Below are 20,115 nucleotides of genomic sequence, written 5' to 3' on the forward strand. Positions count from 1 at the left end.
TAAAATGCTCTTTCTAAAATAATTCTGATGCTGTCTCTCTCCTACTTAAAACTGTCCAATGGCTTCCCATTGCCCTTAGGATAAAGTTGTAAACCTCTAATACAGCTTTAAGTTAGCACAGGGTTCCTGTCACTCCTACCTTTGCAACTATAGCCTGCTCTACTTTTTCCTATGCTCACTATACTATAACACAACTGCCTTCTTCCAGTTTCTTAAACAGGCTAGGCTACTTCCTACCTCAGTGTCTTCTGAAAAGCTATTTTCTCTTCCTAAAAAGGTCCTTTCTACTATTCTCTCATTCCCTATGCCTGCCTACTTCCTGCTTAATCAGTTTGCAGTTATAATGCTGCCTCTTCAAGGAAGCCTCCCTGGCCCCTTATTAAAATAGTTAGGTTCACCTCTAATGTGTTCTGATATCACTATTTTGCTTTATAGTACTCATCACAGTTGTAATTAATTGGCTGATTACTTGGTTCATGTCTTTTTCCCCACCTAAACCAAAAGCACTGTGTCATCAAGGATGATGTCTGTCTTTTCCATAGTTATATCTGAATCATCTTGCATAAAGCCTAGCACATGAGTTCTCATTTTATATTTGTTAGATTAATAGAGAAATTATGAACAACCTTGAGTATTCCAAGAGTAGATGTAATATACCATTGTATAATTACCTTTCCCTACTGAGTAGCGGCAGTGTGGATTGGAAATTTGACCTTAGTTCAGAGGATGGATCTGCTTGGACTATGGATAATCTCATTGTCCTTGACAGTGATTGGTCTAGGAATGGGCATGTCAACCAGTTTTGATTCATGGGACATGAAGAGAGGTATGTAAGAGCTTCTGGGAAGTTTCTTTCTCATTCTGAAAAGAGCCTCTGGCAGCCTGGCATCTGCTAAATGTAAACATGGAAAAATGAAACGAAACCGTAATTACTACTGGCAGCCATTCTTTGACCATGAGGAGAAGTAGCCTTAGGTTGAAACCAATCTTGTAGACAGCAAAGTGTAGAGACAGAATGTAGACTCTTGTAGAGATACTTGAGTTGCTGGATTAATCAACCCTGAAACCTGACTTAGCAATGGACCATATTGCCATTCTGTGAGGTAACGATTTCCATGTTGTTTACGTTAGTTTGAATTGGTTTTCTATTATTTGCAGCCTAAAGCATCCTATCTGATCTACCTAACTGAACAGTTTAAAGGTAGTATTAACTCTCAACAGAATGAAAACCATTCTTAACTAAATTAGAAAAAGTATCTGAATTTCCCTTTCTCTATGGAAAGAAATGAACAAAATGTAATATGTATTATGCTTTCTCCATAATCGTATTTTGCAGTAATCTGACACAATCAGATTCAGCTTCTGAAGTACTAGAGGGCATTAGTATATCAAGCAAAAATAATAGACAATCTCTAACTTATATTTGTTTTTAGAATACATTGTTTTGTAAGCTCTAGATTAGACAGCTAAGAGTTAGTTCATAACCATTCATTCCAAATGAGGCATTTTGTGATCCCTTCTGAGGATAAGATAGTTAACTTCATTTTGATGTCTTGCTTTTCTTCTACCTCTTTGGCATAGAATATAATACATTCCTCATTAGATGGATTCTGAAGTGTCCTTTAAGAAGAGTTGCCATATAAAATGACTGAGTCAAAAGTAACAATTGAGCAATTGTTTAAAAAATAGTTGTGTTTAACCTACTTAACTTTTTGGAAAGCCACTTAGTAACAGAATCAGGAATTATTTAGTTCAGGTTTATAGATACTTGCTGAAGACTTTTGCTGTACCAGTCATTATGCTATGCACTATAGAAAATGAATAAGACCACCTGCCAGACTTCAAAAACAAAATGTGGCATAAACAGAATGTGGAAACTGTTAATTACAATTTAGTATGTATTGTGCAAGGTATAGAAATACAGAAGAGCAAGTGACTAATGTATCTAAATTGTTTGGCCCAAGGAAGATGTCACAAAAAGGCGAGAATACTTAGGAATACTCAAAACTTCTTTTGATTATCTGTCCAAGAAATAAAATAAAATGATCCACAGAAAAGTCTTATGGAAATATATTAGTAATTGCAAAAACATACACTTTTTGTTCCAGATCAACTAATTGTTGACCTAGATTTGTAACTTATTACTTCTTTAACCATAGGGAAGTCATTTATTCTGTGACCGAATATCTTTCTTTGCATGTAGAAGGTAATACCTACCTTACTTTGGTTGTTATACAACTGTTACTCTAAGCCATTATTTTTTTTTTTTTTTTTTTTTTTGCGGTATGCGGGCCTCTCACTGTTGTGGCCCCTCCCTTTGCGCAGCACAGGCTCCAGACGCGCAGGCTCAGCGGCCATGGCTCACGGACCCAGACGCTCCACGGCATGTGGGATCTTCCCGGCCCGGGGCACAAACCCGTGTCCCCTGCATCGGCAGGCGGACTCTCAACCACTGTGCCACCAGGGAAGCCCTAAGCCATTATTTATTGAGTGATTACTGTGTGCCAGGCACGATGCTAAGCATTTTACACACTTAATCTTATTTTAAACTTTATGTTCCTGTGTGGTATGCACTATGGCCTCATTTTACAGTTAGTGAAATGGCATATAATTGAATTTAATAATTTTCCCATGATCTCACAGCTATCATATGTCAGACCAAAAATTGAAGACCAAGCACTCAAAAACTTTAAAGGCTGCTCTCCTCGAGTCTCCCTTTACTTTTCTCATTTTGAGTATTATTAGGTTTCCTTGATAATAGGAAGGTCTCTTTCTGGGTAGTTAAAAATACTTAATGCTGTAGAGATTACCATATGCTAGTAGTCAGTCTAGTTAAGAACCATGTAGAACACTCTGGGAATTCCCTAGTGGTCCAATGGTTAGGACTTGGCGCTTCCACTACAGGGGGCCCGGGTTCAATCCCTGGTTGGGGAACTAAGATCCCACAAGCCACGCAGTGTGGCCCCTCCAAAAAAAAGAACCATGTAGAGTACTCAAAAGATGCTTGTTCTAATTACTTTATCTCTCTGGCTCTCCATCCAGTCTTGTGAATTCATTCAAGTTGTGTGGCAAATGCCATGGCTGAATCAAGGAATAAGACCTGAGACCAAAGCATATCCATACCTATTTTAAGACAGAAAACAAAGTCAAATATGTGAATCAGAAGCCAGGGCAACTATCATTTCCACACTGTGCTGCCCTATCTTAGGTAATAGAATAATTTACTGAATTAATAGGCTTTTGGTCATCTGTTTGTAACATAGCATTATACTATACAAGGGAGATTAGACATGGTGCTCTTTTCCTAGATCATATAGGAGACAAACACCTAACACAATGCCTAGTGTATTGTTGGCACTAAAATTTTATAAAATAAGGAATAAGTAATGAATATTTACAGAAAAATAATGTCCATATCTTTCATAAGAGTAGCTGGTTGGAGAGAGTGTGGCTTGGAGACAATTACATGTTGATCATTTGTCTAGTGCTATAAAAATAGATTATTTTTAAAAATTTTCCAAATGTCATCGTTTATCACGTTGTGATTTTTAATTATTTAAATAGGGTACTTGAATCATACATTCTAATTCACAGATCAGTATATAGCATCTTAATAGTCAGAATTAGAAAACAGTATGTTCTTCCCTAGTTGCTAATGATAATGGTATGTTCTTTTGCGTATGTATTCTGTGTAACTGGAAACTATATGGGATTAATTCATCCTGTATTTTAGACATTTCTTGATGATCGAAGCCTGAGGATTTATCCTCTTTGTCAACCATGTAAAATTTGAAGCCAGAAACTCAGTTTATCCCCATTAAAGTTGTCCTTAATGGAAATTGTACATTCAGAGTAATACTTTCTTTGATTCCAGGAATAAGACAGAAGAAAAGTCTTCATTTTTCATGGCTTTCAATTTCACTTTTCTGAGTAACTGAAGAAATTTAATCAGCTACTCTCAGGGATTGTTGTCTGGTTGCAAGATTGCAAGCTGCTAAAGGGCCCTCATATCCATATAGGAAGCCCAGTACAAGTGAAAGGGAACCAAAGATCACACCATAGGCCTTAACCACATTTCATCTATATCATGATTGTTCCCTAGGAGGACAATGATTCTCCACTCTCTTTGTGTAAAGATGGTGAATCTTTGAATACTCTTGCATAATAAATACTTGAATTCATCTTTACTCTCAATTCTTTATCTTACTAAACTTCGAGAATTTTATGTATAAGTACATATGCAACTATATTTTAAATTATTATTGGTAGGTAGTTAAAAATTCAGTTTGGATTCCTTAACAAGAGAAATAAATGTGTTTGAGATAGAGTTAGGTGAAGATAATTGCTTACTAATGTTCAAGTAAAATAAGAGCTGTGAATTCAACTATTAGCCTATTTTCTTCTCTGTATGATAGATGTGCAAATAAGAAGTCTTACTAGTAAAAAGCTGAAAAATAATCTGAGAAATAATCTATAATCAGAAAATGTTGAAGTAGATTGTAACTTTAACTTGGTAAGGGACTAGATAAAATAGTTTTGTTCATGATTATTCATAAAAAGGGCTGCTTGTTACTAGACCAACAGAGCATTAGCTTTCCTTGAGATACATTATTATTATTTTATTATTTGGGACCTTTGTTGTAATGATTTTTTTTTCCCTTCAAGGAACTTACTACTGTTTAATAACCTTTGATTTAGAAGAGTGCATTTTTTTTAGAAGAGTGCATTCTTGTACCTACTTGTTTGACTACCAAAATATTTTGCAATTATAAAGTTGGATACCATAAAGAGTACATAATGTTGAAATCATACTTAATTGATTGCCTAAACCATTTTTACATACAGAAAGAAATTCAGAATGATGAAGATTCCCAAACCAGTTCTGTTTGGAATAACCACAGCAATCAAGAAAAAAACAAAGATTTCAGGAAAGATATGGGATTTCTTGAAATGAAAGGTGCCTTAAAAGAGATCATGTGCAGAACCCAGGTAACACTTTATACTCTAAAAATATCTTACATTTCTGATTTTTCTTACAAAATTTGTGAGAGGCATTATTTGGTGGAAATAAGAATGATTTTGGAATCACAGAGCTGGTATTTGAACCCAGCTCTGATTTACAGTCTATAATTTGAACATATTGGGATATTGTCCATGTCTCTATTTTGAGGCTCTTATTGAAATAATATATATGTACATATGGAAATTCACAGTTCCTAATACATAGTGTGTTCTCAACACATGGTAATTACTTAAAACAACTCGGTATGTTGAATGTAACGTGTGTCTTACAAAGGATTCATCAATATATGTATTCATATTCATGGTCTAAAGTCAAGTATTTTACTGCATATAGATCAAGTTTTTTTAAATGGCACAAGTGAATTCCAGTATGATTAAATATGGAAAACAAAAAAAACATGAAGGACTCTGAACTTAGAGCAATGAAAAGTACGTTAAGAAAGCATATTTGTGGCTCTCAACTAAAATTTTTCAGTTAGTAGGAGCAACCAAAAAAGACATTATTAGTTCTACCCTCGAAGACTTAATGTTCAGTTTCATACTTTTTTTTATAAAAGAGACTCTCTAATTGGTTTACCAAATCATTAGCCTAGTAATTATTATTACTTAATCTAAACTAAAATATTTTTAAATATGAGTAGAAAGAAATTAAAATTTGTTTTTACTGCATCTGTCAAATTTTGCAAAGAGAATTCTAGGAACAATTTGGAACTTCTTCAACTGAGCAGTACCTTACAAAATCATATATGGAGACTAAATAAAACTTTGCAAGAGATTAAAATATTTTTGTGATTTTCTCTAGCTTTTTCAAAATACAGTTGATATTTATGTGACTTAGATGATTTTCTATGATTATGTGTACATGATCTTAATTAGAGGCTTTTGAGTTCATATGTCTGTTGAAATATGCATTATAAGCCACAGTATAACATTTTTTACATAAAGGATGTAAAATAATGGAGTTATTAAATTAGTTTTATTTAACATGAAAAAATGGAGATTTTATGAAAGATAGGGTAATTATTAAAATACATCTGTAAACATCTTGAGTTTTAGAACTCAAGAGGTTGTATATAAAATGCTTCAATCAAAAAACAGAGTAGCTGAATGCATACAAAAACAAAACCCATATATATGCTGCCAAAAAGAGACTCACTTCAGATTTAATGACATACACAGATAAAGTGAGAGAATGGGAAAAGGTATTCCATGCAAATTGAAATCAAAAGAAAGCCAGTGTAGCAACAGTTACATCACACAAAATAGACTTTAAAGATTGTTATGAGACAAAGGAGGACATTATATAATGATCAAGGGATCAATCCAAGAAGAAGATATAACAATTGTAAATGTATATGCACCCAACATAGGACCACCTAAATACATAAAGCAAATATTAACAAACAAAAGGGAGAACTTGACAGTAATATCAATACAATAATAGTAGGGGACTTTAACACCCCACCTACATCAACAGAAAGATCATCCAGACAGAAAATCAATATGGAAACACTAGCTTTAAATAACACATTAAACCAAATGGACTTAATAGATATGTGTATATAGAGCATTTCGTCAAATATACCACAGCTGACCTCAAATATATACCACAGCTAACCTCATATTCAATGGGAAAAAGCTGAAAGCATTTCCTCTAAGATCAGGAACAAAACAAGGATGCCCACTCTCACTGCTTTTATTGAACACAGTATTGGAAGTCCTAACCATGGCAATTAGAGAAGAAAAAGAAAAGGAATCCAAATTGAAAAGGAAGATGTAAAATTGTCACTGTTTGCAGATGACATGATACTATACATAGAATATCCTCAAGATGCCATCAACAAACTTCTAGAGCTCAGTAATGAATTCTGTAAAGTTGCAGAATAAAAAATTAATATACAGAAATCTGCATGTCTATGCACTAACAACAAAGTATCAGAAAGAGAAATTAAGGAAACAATCCCATTTACCATTGCATCAAAAAGAATAAAATACCTGGGAGTAAACCTACCTAAGGAGGTAAAAATTCGAAATTCAGAAAACTATAAGACACTATAAGACACTGATGAAAGAAATTGAAGCCAACACAAACAAATTGGGAAGATATCCCATGTTCATGGGTTGGAAGAATTAATATTGTTAAAAATGACCATACTAACCAAGGCAATCTACAGATTCAGTGCCACCCTATCAAAATACCAAGGGCATTTTTCACAGAAATAAATAATTTTGAAATTTGAATGGAAACACAAAAGAGCCCAAATAGCCAAAACACTCTTGAGAAAGAAGAACAGAGCCAAAGGAATCATGCTCCCTGACTTTGGACGATACTACCTCTGACTATACTACAAAGCTACAGTAATTAAAACAGTATGGTACTGGCACAAAAATGGACACATAGATGATTGGAACAGAGTAGAGAGCCCAGAAGTAAGTCCACACAGTTACGCTCAATGAATCTACAACAAAGGAGACAAGAATATGGAATGGTGAAAAGACAGTCTCTTCAACAAGTGATGCTGGAAAGACTGGACAGTTAAATATGAAACAATGAGATTAGAACATTTCCTCACATTATGTCCAAAAATAAACTCAAAATATATAAAAGACTTAAATGGAAGCCCTGAAACCATAAAACTCCCAGAAGAGAATATAGGTATAACACTCTTTGACATAAATTGTCACAGTATTTTTTTTGAATCTGTATCTTAAAGCACAGGAAATAAAAGCAAAAATAAATAAATGATACCTGATTAGACTTAAAAGCCTTCACAAAGCAAAGTAAACCATCGACAAAATGAAAAGACAGCCTACTGAATGAGAGAAAATATTTGCTAATGATATGACCAGTAAGTGGTTAATAGCCAAAATATATAAACAGATCATACATCTCAACACCAAAAAAACAACCCAATTAAAAAATGGGCAGAAGACCTGAAAAGACATTTTTCTAAAGAAGGCATACAGATGGCCAGCAGGTATATGAAAAGCTGCTCAACATCGTTAATCATCAGAGAAATGCAAATTAAATCCACAATGTGATATCACTTCACATCTGTCAGAATGGCTATCATGAAAAAAACCAGAAATAACAAATATTGGTGAGGATGTAGAGAAAACGGAACCCTCATACACTGTTTGTTGATGGGAGTATAAATTGGTGCACCCACTGTGGAAAATGGTATGGCAGTTTCTAAAAAATAAAAAACGAAACTAAAAGTAGAACTACCATATGACCCAGCAATTTCATTCCTGGGTACATATCAGAAAAAAAGGAAAACACTAGTTTCAAAATATCCAAGCATACCAATGTTTATAGCAGCATTATTTACAATTACCATGGTATGGAAGCAACCTAAGTGTCCATCAACAAATGAATGGATAAAGAAGATGGGAGATCTGTATAGACATATAGCTATAGTGGAATACTACTCAGCCATAAAAAATGAAATTTTGCCATTTGCAACAACATGGATGGACTTGGAGGTATACTAAGTGGAATAAGTCAAAAAGAGAAAGATAAATACAGTATGATATAATTTATATGTGGAATCTAAAAAATAAACTACTGAATATTACAGAATTAAAATGGACTTACAGATATGGAGAACAAACTAGTGGCTACCAGTGGGGAGAGGGAATAGCTGGGAGGGGGCAATATAGGGGTAGGGGACTAAGAGGTATAAACTATTAGGCATAAAATACGCTACAAGGATATATTGTACAACACAGGAAATATAGCCAGTATTTTATAATAACTATAAGTTGAGTATAACCTTGAAAAATTGTGAATCATTACATTGTATACCTGTAACTTATATAATATTGTACATCAACTATATCTAAATTTAAAAAAAAGTAAAAAGAATACATCTGTAAACATCTTGAGTTCCTTTTAGAACTCAGGAGAATGTATATCAAATTCAGGTCACAATTTCTATTTTTTTTAATTTCTTAGTGTAAAGAATAAACAATATGGTTTGCAATACTTCTTATCCATTTTAATGTTATTATACCTATTTCCTATACAAAGATTTTCTGAGATGTTTCATTTGATATGCCTAATAATGGCAAGACTGTTTGATGTAGAGCCTAAATTGTTTTCACAAACATTTGGAAAAATAAAAGAAAATAATGAAGATAACCAAATCTGTTTTGACTAATCATATGACAAATTTTGTAAAAGGCAGAGATTCCAGGAAAGAGTAAGTTAACAAAATACCTAAATTAAATGTGTTTGTAAACACAGTATATACTTTAAGAACTAAAAATATTTATTTTTCTGTTTCATCTTAGTATAACTAAAATGTAATATAATTCATAATGCTCTTTACTGTATTTAATCTCATGTGTATGTTTCATAAAACCTACATTCCTGAGGGTTTTTTTGTTGTGACTTGCATTGGTTGTGTTGAGGCTATGGCTAATCCATAGTCTAACTAAAGTATTTTTATAAACATGCAGAAAGAAGTGAAAAATCATGATGAAGATGTTAATATTAGTTCTATTTTAACTGAACATCACAGAAAAGAAAAATACAGAGATTCTAGTAAAGATTTGAAATTTGTTAAAATGAGAAATGCCTTAGGAAGGCACACATATGGAAATCAGGTAAGACCTTCCAAATTAAAAGTAACTTATTTATATTTTACACTCTTTTCTAATAATGCCAGTTATGAAGTTGTTTCTTCTGAATTATGTATATGTTATATGTGTTTATAAAGCATTTGTGTATAATTTTTGAAAGAGTACAAAAATGAGTGCTATGTACCTACCAGCTAGGTTAAGAAATAGAGCATTACCAGCTTTTTAAGATTCTGCTGTGTCATTTCCAAACTGCATCCCTTTTTCTTCCTCTTACCCATGATAGGTAACCTCTGTTTTGGAATTTGTTTTAATATTTTCTTGTTTTTCATTATAGTTTTACCACCTACATATGTATCCCTACCAGTACATTGTTTAGTTTTGCCTGTTAATGAACTTCTCTAGTTTGTGGTATTTATAATCTTCTGTGACTTGCTTTTTTGCAGGTGTATATGTTTCATTGTTTCACAGTTATACCTTTTATCCATTTTACTATTGATAAATATTTTGGTGTCTTTTTGCTGGTTTGTTTTTGATGGATTGATTGGTTTTTGTAACTGTGAGCATTTCTGCCATGAATAGTATGAACCTTTTCTTACATTACTTTTGGTGCACATGTTCAAGAGTTCCTCTAGCTTAGGATATATCCCTAAGAGAATTCTGGATTATAAGGACTGTGCATGTTCAAGTCTACTAGATAATGAACAACTGTTTTCCAAAATATTTTACTAATGTATACCCACTCCAACAGTGAATGAGATTTTGTATTGTATATAACTTTTTTTTTAATGTGTCATAATTCAGACTCGTCTTGAATTTATATGGATTTTGTAACATACATCATTCATGTTTACATTTGTTTAATTGTGGTCTAAATATGTTTAGAAGGGAATTAAGAAAAAGGATGAAGATATTCAAAGGAATTATACTTTGAGGAAAAAACACAAAAGAGAGAAAGAAAGAGATTCCAGGAAGGACAATGAACATGACAAAATTACCGTAAGAAAGCACATTTATAGAGATCAGGTAAAACTTTGTAAGCTAAGCCGAAAGAAAACAAAGAACAGTTTTAATTTCTTTTGGCTCTTCCCTAATATCACCTACACATATAATCTGATTTTTGTGATTGCGTGCTGTGTTAAATATAACTTGTACATCTTATGAAAAGAATCTTCTTGATTTGATCTGGTGTAATATTCATAATTAATATTACAATTAGCTTTGGTTCACAATATTTGGTTCACAAATATTTTTACATGTGTACAGAAAGAATTTGAGTTAATAATCAGGATATTCAAATATATTTTATTTTGCCTGACTAAAACAAAAAAGAAAGGTTCTGACAAAAGAGGCTAAAATTCTTAAAATGAAAAATACACGTGTATGTAGTTTGGCTAATACATTCTAATCTAAATAATCTAAATTTTAGGGGTTGGTTTTTGTTTTTTGTTTTTTGTTTTTTTCGCGGTACGCGGGCCTCTCACCGCCGTGGCCTCTCCCGTAGCGGGACACAGGCTCCAGACGCGCAGGCTCAGCGGCCATGGCTCACGGGCCCAGCCGCTCCGCGGCATGTGGGATCCTCCCGGACCAGGGCACGAACCCGTGTCCCCTGCAACAGCAGGCGGACTCTCAACCATTGCGCCACCAGGGGAGCCCAGTAGCTTGTCTTTTAAACAGGATCCTTCTTGTGTTAATTTTTCTAGAGTATAACTTTATTTTACAGTCTAGACAGCGTGTTTATATGTATTCAGAAGGATCTTCAGAAGAATGATAAAGGTAAATAATCATGTTTTGTGGGAACATGGCAACCAAAAAACAAAAAAACAAAACAAGGGAGAGAGAGAGGTTCCAGGAAAGGTTTGGAACAGGTTAAAATAAAAAGTACTTAAGAAAGTGCACATGTAAATATCAGGTAAAACTTTGCAATTAAAACATTTGGTTTTTAATTTTTTTAATTTCGATCTGTCATCTTTATGTAATGTAATTGTAAGGACCTTTGCTGTAGTTAACACTGCATGAATGTGTTCTTGTGTTGTCTATTGTGATACTTAGCATTTGTGTTGACACTCTTTAGTACATTGTGTAAAGTACTTTTTTGTGTATACAGAAAGAAATGAAGAATTCTGTTTTTGCTGATTATGCCAAAGAATCAAAAACCAAGGATATCAGGACAGATGTGGATATTGCTGACATAAAAAATGCCTTAAGGAAACACATATACAGAGCTCAGGTAGAACTTGACGTACTAAAAATTTTGTATACTTTTCTCTCATTCTGTAGTGTAACCAAGTATAATAATAATAATAATAATGAGTCATTTTATTATTATGTTTAATATGTCTTAAAATAATTTTATTCATTAATTTTTGTTAATAGTAATTATTGTCTGTGGACATTTAGTAAATTGCTGAATTCTCTGCCATTTATACCTCAGTTATATCACGGATAAGTTATGTGTTTTATAAACTGCTGTAACTTGTTGCTTGTTAACCTGCTATTGGAGAATGAGGGCTAGAGGATCCCCGTTTCTGTTGTCCTCGTTCAGCCTCAGTCTGAGAAAGGCTTTGAGGCTCCCTGGGTTTTGGGGAAGGGCTTTTTCAGTGTTCTTGCCCTGCCTCAAGTAATAGGGGATGATCTGGGATCACCATCTCTTCCTGCCTCTCTCTGGGGGTAAAGGATTTTTTTCCTATTTCCTTATCCAGCAGGTTATGGGTTTGCATGTGTGCCCTGAGGGTAACCACATTTGCTACCCTTCCCACAGCAGCCGCTGTTCAATCTTCAGCCTCCACCACTAGGGAGACTTTCTTTGGTCTCCCACCCTGTCTCTTTTCGTTTACATGAGCACCCAGTGAGGTCCGTGGAGAAAATCACGCCATTGAGTGCAAACTCCCTGCATTTTGTTGATTCCCAGGGGTTCTGTTTTCTCATGCTGGCCCACACTTGGCCTTTAGTAAATGGTGAAAAATTTACGCTGAAATCTTACCCACTGTAGTGGAGTCCTCCTATTCCTGCTAAACTCTCTCAGATAAATCGGTGCTCATGTCCCATGTCCTTGGAGGCTCCTCTCTTTCTTCATATCTCTGTTTAGTTTGTTGCACTAAGACCTCTGCTGTCCTAAGGGTTCAGGTGAAGTTATCATTTCGTAGATTTTCCATTTTTATTGTTTGTAATGTGGGAAGGCCTCTCTTTTCAGCTTTCTATATCCTAAGTGGAAGCCAAGCCTCTATCATTGTTTTAATTTGTATTTCTTCTGTTAGTAGCAAGTTTGAGCATATTTTATGCCTTCACTTGCCATTTGTGTATTTCTTCCTCTGCCAACTGCTTGTTGGTACTCTTTTCTCTATTTTTTCAGTAGGTTGTTTTATACCACTGCTTCTAGAACTCTTTATATAATCAGGATATTATCTCTTGTTATGTTTACAAATATTTCTCCAGTATAATCTTTTAAACAAATACAAACTTACAGGTATTTTACAGTAGAGGAAGATTTTACATGTGATTATATACAAAACATGACTAAATTTTTTCTCCTATGGAGTTTTATACAAAAGTCCAGAGGAGCATTTTATAAATGCTCTCTCCATTTATATTTCTAATTATTAAAATACTGAGGACAATGGACCTATTCAGGTCTTCAAAGTAAATATGACTTTACCTTTTACATTATTTTAATTTAGAAGGGGAAAATAGAGACTGTTCATAGTCATGAGAGTGCCATTACCCTAAAATGATGGAGGTCCCTAGTTAAACATGAGAATCAGATCAATTATATCTATTAATGTCTTCCTGAATCTGATTTGTAAGTTTGGCCAAGGCTTTATGCTTTGTAAGCTGAACTGTATTTTTTGACCTAAAAATGTTTAATTTTAATTAATGGTTTCTGTTTTGTAGGCTATAAGATACAGCTGCATTAGAATAGATAAACAACCAGCATACAATGTTGAGGTAAGAAATTTGGAGTAGGGTGCTGATGGGGGCAAAAAGAAGCTTTATGTTTTATTATTAGTTGTTTTGATATAAAGGTATGTGTTGTCAGCAAGACAAAGCTTCTTATCAAATTTGAAATGTAGTTTCTCTAATCAGAAGTGAAAAAGAAAAATAGTATTCTATCAAAGCTCCAAAAAAAATTCTATACAGTAATAAAAATTGATAAGAGGAATTAAAAACTTACCTTGTGCTCATCACAGGTGAGTTATGTATCCCTATTCATACATTTCATAGGTTTCATAATTACTACTTCTAGATTAAATTTTCAGTGTAATACTTATGAGTATATTATTTTCTTTATATCATTATTCATTCCTTTAAAATTGATTGTTTTAGTCCATGAGTCTTTCAGAGTATTCTTGATTCTCAACTAGGTGAAATGAGTCACTTTTATTGTTAAAAATATTTTGACCAAGGGGGCTGTATTTTGTGGAACTCTTAAGAGTTATATTAATGTGCATGTTCAGAGTAATTTTATGATACTGTAGCAGTTGTCACTTTTTGCAAATATTGATTCTGCTTGATGACATCTTAATATATGTAGCATATCTTAATAGGCATAGTTTGCTTATAAGTTTAAAAGAACACCAAAAAATAATTTTGCATCTAAATTAAAACTATGTGTGGTTGTACCTCCAACTGAAGTCTCATTATCAGCCAGACTTTGCAAATGCCTTTTAAAGTTTTCCTTTAGAGGTAGTGTTTCCTCTTACTATTCAAGGTGACAGAGAATAATAAATAAAACAATAATGTATATGTTTTGCAGTGCAATTTTATTGTTGTAAGACACATTCATACAAGTCATTTTTTTGGAACCACATAACAACATAGTGAAGTAGTGAGGGCAGGGATTGTTCATTTTACGGATGAGGAAATTCAGGCTCCTTGCTAATACAAAATTTCATCTCAGAATTTTCCCCTTCTTTTCTTTGAGTCATAGAATCTTTCCTTTCTTAGGTTAAAAATGCTGAATTTCCCAGAGGTGTATTAAATTTAATTGAAAGCCTCATAGAAGGACAGTTTTTTAAAGAAGCAATTGAGGAACTTTCCTCTTTGCAGTCACATTATATCCCTCCTGTTTGCCTTCTTCACGCTCTTCTAGAGAACATTCTACAGGTAAGAGCAGTCTTACGGGTTTTATAGTCTTTCAAAGAATGTTAAACTATGAACACTTTCTCAGTTTTTGTAAGTTTATAGTTTATTTTCTCTCTTCATTATTTCTTTTCCTCATTTTAATAATAAATGCAGTACCTATTTATTACCATTTCTTTTCTGTTTTTAAACTCTATGCTAGGTATTACTCTGAGTGTTTTAACTTAATATTTTCTCAGAATTTTTTTCTGTGGCAGTAAAGCATCTAATGTAAAAATCAAATTATAAGGGTCTAGAATGTCATTTAGTAAATTACTCATTTAGTACACTGGTAATGATTTTTATTCATAGTATATGTAGACACTGAACTTACTCCTTGCTCCTATTGTGAAAATCACTAGGAACAGCTTTTCAAAGGTAGATTTCTAGTCATATTCTTCATCTAGGTGACAATTTGAAGAAACAACAGGTTTAAGCTATGTCAGACTAATGTTGGCGATAAGTCAGAATGTTACATGTAAAGTTTCTTCAGTTCATTTCAGGTCACATTTGGGAACTCTTTTAATCACACTATAATCATGAGAAGTAAAATGGACATATGATATAGATTAGTCCCAATAGCTAGGATTATCTAATATGTAGGTACATATTTAGAGTGTGCCTCTCTCTCAGTTGCAGTATTTAATTAGCTAAACATCATGCTTCCATCTGTTCTTTGTCCAAACACATATTTTTGCCAAGAAAGTTAGGTCTAGGTTATTACAGTTTTAAACTAAATTAGCTGGTAAAACTGTACTTTTAGCTATTGTGTTTTATTTGTTTGTTTATTTTTAAATAATAGGATAACATAGATACGTTTTCTGGTCGATACTTTCATATATTGTCAGCTCTTCTTCACCTTCACCCTCCTTGGAAGTCCCCAGCCATGTCAAGATATTACTTAGAATTGTTTCAGTGTCCAACTTGTATGAAAGGGGCATGGTCTCTAATAGAAGTGCTTATCAGGTAAGGAATTTCACATGTGAGGATGTTAAATTTCATATAGTTAGTGTTCTGCTATGTATTTTTTAGATACTGATAAAAGAAGTACATTTCTTTTTAGAAAAATTTTTGTGTGTGTGTAATGTCTGTGTGTTGTATTTATTGCAAAGGCCAAGTCTAAGTTGGTCATGTTTGTCAATCATTTTATTTTTAAAAAATGTTTAATAAATATATGAAATGGCTCACAGGAATGCCAAATCATTATTTATTTTTATTTTATTTTTTAACAAAATAAGTTTGCATATTTTAAAAATTAAGAAAATGAATTTATTGGATATGAATATCATAAAATTTTGATTATCAACAGTATAAACATTTGTAACTGTATACAATATCTGTTTTAGTGTTTCTGTTATATTTTTTCAGCTAGAAATTTGAATTTTGAAACTGAACTTAATGTTTCCTAAATATGTCATCTCTTTCATGCCTCTGCACATGCTGTCATCTGCCTAGATCCTTCCTTTGTCTTCCATATGTTAATCTCTTCAGAAATCCCTCCTATTTCTGCTTCTTTCTCTCAAACAGAAGTAATCATTTTTCTATGTCTTCTCTGATAGCTCTCTGTATCTGATAGCCTTCCTTTGTCTGGGAAGTACTTTATTTTTATCCAAATGTTCAGTTTTAGGGCGGTCCATAGTAGTAAGAGAAAGGATACTTGACTAGCCAGGCAAAAGCTAGATCTTTGGTTACCTCTTTGAGATCGTAGGGATTTACCTACCATCTTGGTTGTGTTATATTTGAAGGAGGCTAATCAGCTAGCTAGCATGCATTTACTCATTCTTTCAAAAAATGTTATTGAGTAGTTACTGGGAGCCAGGCATTGTGCTATGTTTCAGGGGTAAAAAGATAACAGTTCCCACACTTTTGAAGGTGTAAACACAATTCTAACACAGTACTGTTCCAGCATAGGTGTAGGATGTGAGCATATATGGTTTACATATTTGCCATTCTTCCTAATTTACAAATCTGTTTCTTCCTTCGCTGTCATCACCTTTATTTAAAAAGCCTTCATTGCTTCTTATGTAAACTGTTGCAATATCCACTTTATTGATCTTGATCCTACTTTTTCCTTTATCTTCCAAAGTACATGCTTTGGAAGCATGCTCTTTCCAAAGTGTGCTTTGGAAAGTATGCTCTTTCCAAAGTGGTCTTTTCATTTCCCAGATAAAAGTCCTTCAACACACATATCACCTGTAGGAAACATTTTAAATTCCTTAGCAAAACATGTAAGACCCTTCATGATTTAGCCCTATGTATGTCTCCATTCTTCATCATTTTCCCAGGCATGCCCAATGACTGAACTATTTTCATTTCTTATCCCTTTGCTCTTATGTTTTATCTGTCTATATAAACCTCCATTCTTGCCACCCTATAAATAGCTGGCCTCTCCTAATTATCCTTTAAAATGCAAGTCAAATGTCACTTCCTATCTCTTGCCCTTTCCTTTGAGTTAAGTTTTTCACTTAAATCAGCCTCTGACTTTTTTTTTAATTTATTGTGGTAGCATTGGTTTGTAATATATTTGTTGCATGTGTACAACATTATATTTCTATTTCTGTATACCTACAGTGTGCTCATCAGCAAAAATTGAGTTTTCATTTGTCACCATACAGTTGATCCCCTTCTCTCCACCCACCGCCCTACCCCTTCCCCTCTGGTAACCACTACTCTATTCATATCTGTGTTTGTTTTGGTTTGGTCTGGTTTGCTCAATTATTTTGTCCATTTGTTTGTTTTTTATATACCACATGAGTGAAATCGTAGGGTATATGTCTTTCTCAGTCTGACTTGTTTCACTTAACATAATACTCTCAAGATCTATCCATGTTGTCACAAATGGCAAGATTTTTTTCTTTCTTATGTCTGAATAGTATTCTTTTGTGTGTGTGTGTGTGTGTGTATGTATCACATTGTGATTTATTCATCTGTTGATGGGCACTTAAGATTGTTTCCATATTTTGGCTAGTGTAAATAATGCTGCAATAAACAGAAGAGTACATATATCTTTTCAAATTAGTGTTTTCATATTCTTGGATAAATGCCCAGAAGTGGGATAGCTGGATCTTATGGTAGTCCTGCTCTTAATTTTTTGAGGGATCTCCATACTGTTTTCCATAGTGGCTACACCAGTTTACATTCCCACCAACAGTGTATGCAACCTCTGACTTTCAGAAGAGTAGATGCTCAGTGTTAAACATCTCCCTCCTCAGTGCTTATAATGTCTGGAACATAATAAGTGCCTTATAAATGCTTGGATGAATTAATTGATGCTACAGGAAATGGAATTCAGGCAGCTTAAAAGTAGACTTTTTAATAAACAGATACCCAGGTTTAATTACAAAATAATTGGGTCTGTTGGGAGTCTCGGGGAAGGTTCCCAGGAAAGTGGTAGGAATACAGATGAGCTGGGTGATACTCGTCTACTTCTGAGTGTATTTTTGTTTTTTGTTTGTTTGTTTGTTTTTGTTTTTGCGGTACACGGACCCCTCACTGTTGTGGCCTCTCCCGTTGCGGAGCACAGGCTCCGGACGCGCAGGCCCAGCAGCCATGGCTCACGGACCCAGCCGCTCCACGGCATGTGGGATCCTCCCAGACCGGGGCACGAACCCGTGTCCCCTGCATCGGCAGGTGGACCCTCAACCACTGCGCCACCAGGGAAGCCCCGTATTTTTGTTTTTATAAATTTATTTATTTATTTTTGGCTGCAGTGGGTCTTCGTTGCTGCACACATGCTTTTTCTCTTTTTGCAGTGAGCGGGGGCTTCTCTTGTTGCAGAGCACAGGCTCTAGGCACACAGGCTTCAGGAGTTGTGGCACATGAGCTCAGCAGTTCTGGCTCGTGGGCTCTAGAGCGCTGGCTCAGTAGTTGTGGCACACGGGCTTAGTTGCTCTGCAGCATGTGGAATCTTCCCGGACCTGCGTGGGCAGGCGGATTCTTAACCACTGCACCACCAGGGAAGTCCCTGAGTGTATTTTTGAAATATTTCATAATGTGTGTTTTTAGAAAAAGAGAAAAGATACTATGGTATCCATCTCTGGCAGTTTTCAGATAGACTGAATAACTATATGGTCAAGGAGGATCTTTTAGAACAGATTTGAGTATTAAATGGATTGTTACATTTAATAGCTGCTAAGGGCCCTCCTAATCTGCGAGTGTGGTATTCAAAATAGATGGGGAAGATGGAGACAGAGGTACAGAGTTATAAGTACATTGTTGGTATAATTGATAATGAAGTTGGAAGAAAATTGTAATAAATGTTGTTGCCTGGACTCTCTCTCTTAGTCCTGGAGTTCTGAGTAATTTTATGTTCTCTTTTAAAAAATACTATAGGGCTTCCCTGGTGGCGCAGTGGTTGAGAGTCTGCCTGCCGATGCAGGGGACATGGGTTCGTGCCCTGGTCCGGGAAGATCCCACCTACCGTGTAGCGGCTAGGCCTGTGAGCCGTGGCTGCTGAGCCTGCGCGTCCGGAGCCTGTGCTCCGCAACGGGAGAGACCACGGCAGTGAGAGGCCTGCATACCGCAAAAAAACAAACAAACAAACAAATACTATAGAACTGTGCTGTCCAACCCCATAGCCACTAGCCACATGTGATTATATTTAAATTTAATTAAGATTAAATAATTAAAAATTCAACACCTCAGTTTTGCACAAGCCACATTTCAGGTGTTCAGTAGAACATATCCATCATCATGGAAAGTTCTGTTGGATAGGACTGCTGCAGAAGATGGAAAGAAAATAAATCCTGAATTTTTAAAACTTCAAAAAAAATAGCTCTAAATGACCTTCATTTTACTAAATAATGAAAAATGAAATAATTTTGAGTAAGAGGAGGATTATAGAGAGTATTATAAATTGAAAGTGTAACTGGTCATCTGAATCAAAATGGTTTAATGAAATTCATAGTTTTTTTTTCTTTTTCAGTGAAATAAAGAATACAAGGGGAGAGTACCAGATGGTTGTTAACCATTAACAATCATTGAAAAATAGAGAAATTAGATCTCTATTATTAGAAAATTAACTGTCATGGGGTATTTGACAGGGTTTAATTTTTAAAGGAAGAAAATATATTACTAATAAAATTTTGTTGAATTTGCTTTATATTTTGTTAGAGCAAGCTTTATTAAAATTCCAATGATTTTCTGAAGAAAGAAATACTTTGCTCACAAATTACTCAATGAGTTGTTGCATGTTATATGATTGTTGGGTTCATGTTTTCCAGGTCTTGCCTTTTCAGTGAAAGTTTTTGTCATCAAATTTCAGAAAATATTATTGGCTCTAAGTTGCTCCACCTAACACTGCTCAAATTTTTCTTTAATTTAGTTAAAAGTGAAGTCCGACATCTGAGTCAAAAGTAAGTTTTAATCACCAAAAAACATTTTTTCTATATA

General features: G+C 34.3%; 1 protein-coding gene across 4 annotated transcripts in view; it reads left to right on the plus strand.

Annotated features, from left to right (window-relative positions):
• Window positions 1-20,115, plus strand: part of SLF1 (SMC5-SMC6 complex localization factor 1) — a 66,255-nt gene that overhangs the window by 16,658 nt on the left and 29,482 nt on the right. For 2 of the 4 annotated variants that reach the window (XM_060146162.1, XM_060146161.1), the window contains exons 6-13: window positions 4,846-4,989; window positions 9,487-9,633; window positions 10,492-10,632; window positions 11,714-11,836; window positions 13,498-13,551; window positions 14,551-14,709; window positions 15,527-15,690; window positions 19,947-20,078. In XM_060146162.1, coding sequence (XP_060002145.1) covers window positions 4,846-4,989; window positions 9,487-9,633; window positions 10,492-10,632; window positions 11,714-11,836; window positions 13,498-13,551; window positions 14,551-14,709; window positions 15,527-15,690; window positions 19,947-20,078 — 1,064 coding nt within the window. The remainder of the gene's footprint in view (window positions 1-4,845; window positions 4,990-9,486; window positions 9,634-10,491; window positions 10,633-11,713; window positions 11,837-13,497; window positions 13,552-14,550; window positions 14,710-15,526; window positions 15,691-19,946; window positions 20,079-20,115) is intronic. The other 2 variants (XM_060146163.1, XM_060146164.1) reach the window with 2 other exon arrangements.

Source organism: Lagenorhynchus albirostris, chromosome 3, assembly GCF_949774975.1.
Source record: "Lagenorhynchus albirostris chromosome 3, mLagAlb1.1, whole genome shotgun sequence".
Taxonomy (NCBI): domain Eukaryota; kingdom Metazoa; phylum Chordata; class Mammalia; order Artiodactyla; family Delphinidae; genus Lagenorhynchus; species Lagenorhynchus albirostris.